Source organism: Aquarana catesbeiana, linkage group LG03 (assembly GCF_042186555.1).
Source record: "Aquarana catesbeiana isolate 2022-GZ linkage group LG03, ASM4218655v1, whole genome shotgun sequence".
NCBI classification, from domain to species: Eukaryota; Metazoa; Chordata; class Amphibia; order Anura; family Ranidae; genus Aquarana; species Aquarana catesbeiana.
The window spans coordinates 675,595,783-675,605,050 of NC_133326.1; the positions used below are offsets into that span (position 1 = coordinate 675,595,783).

The following is a 9,268-nucleotide window of genomic DNA, read 5'->3' on the forward strand; positions in this document are numbered from 1 at the left end:
GTGCAATATATATATGTGAAATGCTGCGTAAATTGACAGCACTTTATAAGTACCTATAATGAAAAAAAAAAAAAAATCTTAGCTTTTTATCGCATATTAAAATAAAATAACATCAAGTCCTTGACATGGAATTGAAGCTGCAATTACAGCATCCACATGTTTCCTTGGATCTGGAAATGTCTATTGATATGTAGATGCTGGCATTGCTTCTGAAAGATGTTAGGAAGATCTCTGGGAGTCTCCAATGTTTCTTTCAATAAAATGTTATGGAAACAAAAAATCTTGCTGTTTTAGACCCAGATGACATTCCAATATGTAATTGTTGAACAAATGACTACAGTATTTTCTAATTATATATGAGATAATATACAATATAAAAACATATGTGTGACACTTACGTGCAACTGTTTCAAAAAGTAACAAAACTTTTAAGATAATGTATAAAATAATAAGGATTCAACAACAACCCATTTTAAAAGATAAGAAAATATTTTATTAAAAATGAAACTAAGTGCATGCCACAATATATCATTAGTCAAATCATCACAGTTTTGTAACAATCACATACTAAAATAAAATAACATTAAATAAGTCCTTGACATGGATTTGAAGCTGTATTTACAGCATCCACATGTTTCCTGGGATCTGGAAATGTCCATCGAATTGTAGATTCTGGTATGGATTCTGAAAAATGTTGGGAAGAAATCTGGGAGTTGAGAACTGACTACCCTGGGCGTTTTGGGATTTCATATCTTTTGAGAGATGTCTTGCTCTTCTGTTCTGGAACCAAACCTGCAACATGTAAAAATAAATTCTCATTAATCATCTATATACTGTAATGTATAAAAAGTTCATGTTTATTGTATAAAAGGTTATCACCAGAGGGATCAAAAGTGACTTGAACAACTAGGGTTGTAATGGCGAACCTTGGCCGCTCAGATGTTTTGGAAGTACATTTCCTACGATGTTCAACTACACTGCAGAGTGTATGAGCATCATGGAAAATGTAATTCAAAAACATCTGGGCTGCCAAGGGTTGCCATCACTAAACTACGGGATGTTTGGAATGTGATGGCTTCATTCGTTTACATTTTTCGGGACATTTTTTCACTATGTTCATCTGGTGATCCAGCCAGTAACACACTTCCTGTCATATGGTAACCACTGATTGCTGTACCATATCTTTGAAGGAGCAGTGTTGTCACCTTAAGACAAGAACTGTGTTACAACTACAAAACACCTCTCGCTCTCCTTATCTCCATAACACAGATGGGATGTGTTCTGTCATTTACAGACAAACTGTGCAGGGCTGATAACAATGGTTAAGATTTTAGTGCAAACTTAGCAGATCACTACAGAAAGCTAAGTAATCACTGGATTTCTGGCAGGACCAACAACATTTTTTAAGAGACAGAAAATGTTGAAAGGTATATTGTAGAAAATGAGTGAATATGTTTTATAATTTTCCTACACATACAGATCTCCTTCATACAGCTGTTATGTACACTACTTAAATGATTGAAGCATCACAGACATATAAACATTTGACACAGAACTGTATTCTCAGTTGTCAGGCCACAATTCCAGATTTCACCAGAAGGTGGCAGCTGGTATGAAATCTGGAATTACCGTTCCCGATCTATAAAATGTAGTACCCCAACGGAGGAGTAGAAGCAAATGTGTTAATGCAGAGGGAAATTTTTGTTAATTCCCATTAAAACATAGAAAACAAACAAATATACAACAAAAAGTTCAGTGACTAGACTGTAAAATTTAAAATAGTGTAATATACAACAACTTAATACTAAATAAACTATTTTGTTAAAAAGGAAATAGGTTTTTACCTGTATTCTGGGTTCAGAAATCCCAGTTATCTTGGCAATATGGCACCTCTTTGTGAAGTTTGGATAGGGGTTACGATCAAACTCATTCATCAGAAAGGCGGTCTGCTCCGCGTTGAAGTTTGTCCTCTTTCTACATTGTGCTTTGGAGTTGCTGTTCTGGAAATCCTCAATATTGACTCTGGGTTGCTTGCATCTTTCATTCTCATCTTCTTCCAACTTTCCTAAAAATAAGCACAAGGAAATTCAAACATCATGAAAACTTGATTTAGGAGATAGAAAAACAATAATAAAAATTTTACAAAATAAAAATTCAAACTGATAAACACATTGACATCTCAAAAATGTACTATTATAAATATTTTCCATAGAGAAGTAAAATTGGATCAAGACAAATAGATAGATAAGGAGAGAGAAAGAGAGAGATAGATAGATAGATAGATAGATAGATAGATAGATAGATAGATAGATAGATAGATAGATAGATAGATAGATAGCTTACTTTTTAATGGATTCTGAATAATGGTGTCCTTATTTGCAGGCTCCTTGGGGATTACGTATTTTTTGGCCCGTGCTTCTTGTTGGAGCCCCAAGAGGGTATAAATTTCCAGCAGATTTTGTTGTAGGGTGGAGGAGTTTTGTAGATCAGTTTGGCTTTCTGTAGGTAAGAACCCATCAGGAGAGATGCATGGAGTGCTACTGAGGTTGTCCTGGAACCTCAGGGGAGGAGACATTGTTGGATAGTCTTCTTCTAGAGAAAGCACAGTGCAGAGAATTTGGTCCAGCTCAGTATCCATGTCTGCTCACCTCACTTAATTCTGTTGGAATGAGGGACTGGGGCCCTTAGACAACTTTTATTCTAAAATAAATGTGGAATGGACCTGGACCAGCATTGAGGTAGAAACCCACACAGTCCTTTGAAGTTTCTATAAAGAGGGACTGTATCCTTTGATGCTCTTTGGGTGCCTCGCCCTAAAGTTGCCTCGTTACAGCTCAGAAACAGGAATTATTATGTAAATCTGTGTATTGGAAAGACAGGTTTGATGTTCCCCTACTGTATGAGTTGTCACCTCACCTGCAAGTTATTTATCACACCTTTATGTATGTTTAAAATTCCCAACTAGGAATTAACATTATGTTAAAAACCAAAACATTATATATAGTAGTCTGTAATGTTTTGGTTTTTAACATCATTTATATTTTTATTGTCTTATATAAACAGAATTTCATAAGAGCAAGTTTAATATAGTGCTTGTAACAATTTAATTATTTAGACTTAATTAATTTAATTTAAAAATAAAATGAAATGTTATAGTCATAGTATATATGATAGATAGAAAATCAAATGAGAATTAAGTTAGTCAATGAAAATGTATTTGTTTTAGTAGTGGGCTTCTTAAAATATTATCATAACATGTACTTAAACTAGTATTAAATATGTCTGGTTTGCCTGCTGGTTTGCCAACTAAAATTGTGCATGTGCTGTCATTTTTGTTTACGTATGAAAATCTTTCAATAAAATATTATGGAGAAAAAAAAGAAATCTTGCTGATTTAGAAACAGATAAAATACCAATATGTAGTTGTTGAACAAATTACTATTTTCTTATTTTTTTTGTAGATAATATGCAATATAGAAACATATTTTTGACACTTACATACAACTGTTTCAAAAAGTAACAAAACTTTTAAGATAATTTATAATATAATAAGGACGGCACAGCACCCCATCTTAAATTTTAAGAAAATATTTTATTATAAATTAAACTAATATATTATTAGTTAATTCATCAGCTTGCATGTTCTCCCTGTGCCTGTGTGGGTTTTCTCCAGGTACTCTGGTTTCCTTCCAAACTCCAAAGACATGCTGGTAGGTTAATTGGCTCCTGTCTAAATAGGCCCTAGTATGTATGTATGAATGTGAGATAGGGACCTTAGAATATAAGCATATATATATAATATATATAATATAAGAATGTAAGCTCCTTGAGGGCAGGGACTAATGTGAATGTGCAATATATATGTAAAATGCTATGTAAATTGACAGCACTTTATAAGTACCTATAATGGAAAAAAAAAATCATAGCTTTTTATCACATACTAAAATAAAATAACATCAAGTCCTTGACATGGAATTGAAGCTGTAATTACAGCATCCATATGTTTCCTTGGATCTGGAAATGTCGATTGATATGTAGATTCCGGCATTGCTTCTGAAAGATGTTAAGAAGATCTCTGGGAGTCTCAAATGTCTCTTTCAATAAAATGTTATGGAGACAAAAAATCTTGCTGTTTTAGACCCAGATGAAATTCCAATATGTAATTGTTGAACAAATGACTACAGTATTTTCTAATTATATATGAGATAATATACAATATAAAAACATATGTGTGACACTTACATGCAACTGTTTCAAAAAGTAACAAAATTTTGAAGATAATGTATAAAATAATAAGGATTCAACAACGACCCATTTTAAAATATAAGAAAATATTTTATTAAAAATTAAACTAAGTGCATACCATAATATATCATTAGTCAAATCATCACAGCTTTGTAACAATCACATACTAAAATAAAATAACATTAAATAAGTCCTTGACATGGATTTGAAGCTGTATTTACAGCATCCACATGTTTCCTGGGATCTGGAAATGTCCATCGAATTGTAGATTCTGGTATGGATTCTGAAAAATGTTGGGAAGATCTCTGGGAGTTGAGAACTGACTACCCTGGGTGCTTTGGGATTTCATATCTTTTGAGAGATGTCTTGCTCTTCTGTTCTGGAACCAAACCTGCAACATGTAAAAATAAATTCTCATTAATCATCTATATACTGTACTGTATAAAAAGTTAATGTTTATTGTATAAAAGGTTATCACCAGAGGGATCAAAAGTGACTTGAACAACTAGGGCAGTGATGGTGAACCTCGGCCGCTCAGATGTTTTGGAACTACATTTCCTATGATGCTCAACTACACTGCAGAGTGCATGAGCATCATGGAAAATGTAGTTCCAAAACATCTGGGGTGCCGTAGTTTGCCATCACTGAACTAAGGGATGCTTAGAATGTGATGGCTTCATTTTCGGGACATTTTTTCACTATGTTCATCTGGTGATCCAGCCAGTAACACACTTCCAGTCATAGGATGACCACAATGATTGCTGTACCATATCTTTGAAGGAGCAGTGTTGTCACCTTAAGACAAGAACTGTGTTACAACTACAAAACACCTCTCCCTCTCCTTATCTCCATAACACAGATGGGATGTGTTCCGTCATTTACAGACATGAACTAGGCAGGGCTGATAACAATGGTTAAGATTTGAGTGCAAAGTTAGCAGATCACTACAGGAAGCTAAGTAATCAGTGGATTTCTGGCAGGACCAACAACATTTTTTAAGAGACAGAAAATGTTGAAAGGTATATTGTAGAAAATGAGTGAATATGTTTTATAATTTGCCTATGCACACAGATCTACTTGATACAGCTGTTATGTACACTACTTGAATGATTGAAGCATCACAGACATATAAACATTTGACACAGAACTGTATTCTCAGTTGTCAGGCCACAATTCCAGATTTCACCAGAAGGTGGCAGCTGGTATGAAATCTGGAATTACCGGTCCCGCTCTATAAAATGTAGTACCCCAACAGAGGAGGAGAACCAAATGTGTTACTGCAGAGGGAAATTTTTGTTATTTCCCATTAAAACGTATAAAACAAACAAATATACAACAAAAAGTTAAGTGACTAGACTGTAAAATTTAAAATAGTGTAATATACAACAACTTAATACTAAATAAACTATTTTGTTAAAAAGGAAATAGGTTTTTACCTGTATTCTGGGTTCAGAAATCCCAGTTATCTTGGCAATATGGCACCTCTTTGTGAAGTTTGGATAGGGGTTACGATCAAACTCATTCATCAGGAAGGCAGTCTGCTCCCTGTTGAAGTTTGTCCTCCTTCTACATTGTGCTTTGAAGTTGCTGTTCTGGAAATCCTCAATATTGACTCTGGGTTGCTTGCATCTTTCATACTCATCTTCTTCCAACTTTCCTAAAAATAAGCACAAGGAAATTCAAACATCATGAAAACTTGATTTAGGAGATAGAAAAACAATAATAAAAATTTAACAAAATAAAAATTCAAACTGATAAACACATTGACATCTCAAAAATATACTATTATAAATATTTTCCGTAGAGAAGTAAAATTGGATCAAGACAAATAGATAGATAAGGAGAGAGAAAGAGATAGATAGATAGATAGATAGATAGATAGATAGATAGATAGATAGATAGATAGATAGATAGATAGCTTACTTTTTAATGGATTCTGAATAATGATGTCCTTATTTGCAGGCTCCTTGGGGATTACGTATTTTTTGGCCCGTGCTTCTTGTTGGAGCCCCAAGAGGATATAAATTTCCAGCAGATTTTGTTGTAGGGTGGAGGAGTCTTGTAGATCAGCTTGGCTTTCTGTAGGTAAGAAACCATCAGGAGAGATGCATGGAGTGCTAGTGAAGTTGTCCTGAAACCTCAGGGGAGGAGACATTGTTGGATAGTCTTCTTCTAGAGAAAGCACAGTGCAGAGAATTTGGTCCAGCTCAGTATCCATGTCTGCTCACCTCACTTAATTCTGTTGGAATGAGGGACTGGGGTCCTTAGACAACTTTTATTCTAAAATAAATGTGAAATGGACCTGGGCCAGCATTGAGGTAGAAACCCACACAGTCCTTTGAAGTTTCTATAAAGAGGAACTGTATCCTTTGATGTTCTTTGGGTGCCTCACCCTAAAGTTGCCTCGTTACAGCTCAGAAACAGGAATTATTATGTAAATCTGTGTATTGGAAAGTCAGGTTTGATGTTCCCCTACTGTATGAGTTGTCACCTCACCTGCAAGTTATTTATCACACCTTTATGTATGTTTAAGATTCCCAACTAGGGATTAACATTATGTTAAAAACCAAAACATTATATATAATGTTTTGGTTTTTAACATAATTTATATTTTTATTGTCTTATACAAATAGAATTTCATAAGAACAAGTTTAATATAGTGCTTGTAACAATTTAATTATTTAGACTTAATTAATTTAATTTAAAAATAAAATGAAATATTTATTTTTCTTAGCTAGTATATATGATAGATAGAAAATCAAATGAGAATTAAGTTAGTCAATGAAAATGTATTTGTTTTAGTAGTGGGCTTCTTAAAATATTATCATAACATGTACTTAAACTGGTATTAAATATGTCTGATTTGCCTGGTGTTCACAATACTGTCTGCAACTAAAATTGTGCATGTGCTGTCATTTTTGTTTATGTATGAAAATCTTTCAATAAAATATTATGGAAACAAAAAAAATCTTGCTGATTTAGAAACAGATAAAATACCAATATGTAATTGTTGAACTAATAACTATTTTCTTATTTTGTTGGAGATAATATGCAATATAATATATTTTTGACACTTACATGCAACTGTTTCAAAAAGCAACAAAACTTTTAAGATAATTTATAATATAATAAGGACGGCACAGCACCCCATTTTAAATTTTAAGAAAATATTTTATTATAAATTAAACTAATATATCATTAGTTAAATTATCAGTTTGCATGTTCTCCCTGTGCCTGTGTGGGTTTTCTCCAGGTACTCTGGTTTCCTTCCAATCTCCAAAGACATGCTGGTAGGTTAATTGGCTTCTGTCCAAATAGGCCCTAGTATGTATGTATGAATGTGAGATAGGGACCTTAGAATGTAAGCTCCTTGAGGGCAGGGACTAATGTGAATGTGCAATATATATGTAAAATGCTGCGTAAATTGACAGCACTTTATAAGTACCTATAATGAAAAAAAAAAATCATAGCTTTTTATCACATACTAAAATAAAATAACATCAAGCAAGTCCTTGACATGGAATTGAAGCTGCATTTACAGCATCCATATGTTTCCTTGGATCTGGAAATGTCCACTGATATGTAGATTCCGGCATTGCTTCTGAAAGTTGTTAGGAAGATCTCTGGGAGTCTCAAATGTCTCTTTCCATAAAATGTTATGGAAACAAAAAAATCTTGCTGTTTTAGACCCAGATAAAATTCCAATATGGACAAGTGCACATGCGCGGGACTTCCGGAGCGACACGATAGTCCACACCGCTCCGGTCCTTCAGAGGCCCCCACGCCAGCCAACACTAGTGGGACCCCTCTGTGAGACCCCCCCCCAACCGACAGACAACTCAGTGCACCCGCCCACATGTCGAGGAACCACCACAAGAAAGAGGTACACCGGCAATTACAGTTTGGCCTAGCAACCCCTGAGCCCTCTAAGATGGCGGCCGCGGCCCCCTCAGGCACAGGCATCGGAGCACAAGACTCCATAGCGGACCCTCCGCCTCCCCCCTTCCCGGATTATACCCCTGTGAGCATCAGACATGATCTGACAGTCCCCCCAGCCTCCACAAAGTCTCTTCTAGGCAGATCCCTGACAGGATTGCCTCATTCACCAATGCTGAATACTACTAACAGCCTTGCTGAATTCCTGCAGGCCTCACCCCTGATCCAAAACCACCATCATAAAATGGCCCAGCTCCTCAGCAGATTTTCTGACATGCTAACTGCAGGATTGCACAAACTGCTTTGCAGATCACTTCATCCATCAAAGCTGACTTGCATATCCTAGGAGCCTGCATGGACGCCATTGTAAGAGCAGTGGACGACACCGCAGCACACACCAATAAAAAATACCACATGCATCCAGACACTGCAAGAACAACTCGAAACAGCTCTCTCCAAGATTGACGACTTAGAGAACAGGAGCAGACGTTACAACTTCCGCATCAGAGGTGTCCCGGAATCGATCATCGATGTACAAGACACCGTCAAATCTTTCATAAAAGATATCATCCCAGATATCCCGAACCACAGACTAGAATTGGACAGGGCCCACAGAGCGTTGCAACCCCCTCGCCAGGATGGCCTCTCACGAGATATAGTGGTCAAACCTCATTTCTATGCGGTAAAAGAAAAAATCATGCAGAAATCTCAAAACCTGGACAATCTGGTCATACAAGGCAACAAGATACCGCCTTCAATTCCACTATAAAGACAAGTCCTACGGCTTCACCAACTTCCAAAATGATGAATGCCTACTTCTGCAACTCGGGTTTATTTCCCAAGAAATCTCCCATCGCCAGGCAGAAAACCATCCTAACACCTCCAAGAGACCCCTACCGACCAGTGCCCTCACCCCTCTATGGGTCAAACAACAATCTAAAAGGCACCGAGACTCTATCCCACCGAGATGATCCTGTGAGCCAATCATCCATGTTGGATTCACTCTTCTTACTTCCGAGGACATTCGGATCTCTGACGGTGTAGTGGATACTCCTACACCCAACTAGGCCTCCATTGCTATGGCCGG

At 36.1% G+C, this 9,268-nt stretch overlaps 2 protein-coding genes across 2 annotated transcripts; both read right to left on the reverse strand.

Annotated features, from left to right (window-relative positions):
* Positions 1 to 618: 618 nt before the first annotated feature.
* On the reverse strand, positions 619 to 2,638 carry LOC141134098 (homeobox protein siamois-like). Its single transcript, XM_073623684.1, has 3 exons — positions 2,344 to 2,638; positions 1,845 to 2,065; positions 619 to 792 (listed from the first exon to the last, which is right to left on the reverse strand). Exons 1-3 carry the CDS (start codon positions 2,636 to 2,638, stop codon positions 619 to 621), a joined length of 690 nt encoding a protein of 229 aa, XP_073479785.1.
* A 1,824-nt stretch (positions 2,639 to 4,462) lies between these two features.
* On the reverse strand, positions 4,463 to 6,463 carry LOC141134099 (homeobox protein siamois-like). The gene is made up of 3 exons (XM_073623686.1): positions 6,169 to 6,463; positions 5,682 to 5,902; positions 4,463 to 4,636 (listed from the first exon to the last, which is right to left on the reverse strand). The coding sequence occupies exons 1-3, from the start codon at positions 6,461 to 6,463 to the stop codon at positions 4,463 to 4,465; spliced, it is 690 nt and encodes a 229-aa protein (XP_073479787.1).
* Positions 6,464 to 9,268: the final 2,805 nt, after the last annotated feature.

What these genes read in the sequence shown, in the direction of transcription:
- LOC141134098 (XM_073623684.1), bottom strand. Translation starts at nt 2,638, where the DNA reads ATGGATACTGAGCTGGACCAAATTCTCTGCACTGTGCTTTCTCTAGAA. An exon ending in TATTCAGAATCCATTAAAAA is followed by an intron (nt 2,066 to 2,343) that starts GTAAGCTATCTA and finishes GCTTATTTTTAG; the next exon opens with GAAAGTTGGAAGAAGATGAG. An exon ending in TTTCTGAACCCAGAATACAG is followed by an intron (nt 793 to 1,844) that starts GTAAAAACCTAT and finishes TACATGTTGCAG; the next exon opens with GTTTGGTTCCAGAACAGAAG.
- LOC141134099 (XM_073623686.1), bottom strand. Translation starts at nt 6,463, where the DNA reads ATGGATACTGAGCTGGACCAAATTCTCTGCACTGTGCTTTCTCTAGAA. An exon ending in TATTCAGAATCCATTAAAAA is followed by an intron (nt 5,903 to 6,168) that starts GTAAGCTATCTA and finishes GCTTATTTTTAG; the next exon opens with GAAAGTTGGAAGAAGATGAG. An exon ending in TTTCTGAACCCAGAATACAG is followed by an intron (nt 4,637 to 5,681) that starts GTAAAAACCTAT and finishes TACATGTTGCAG; the next exon opens with GTTTGGTTCCAGAACAGAAG.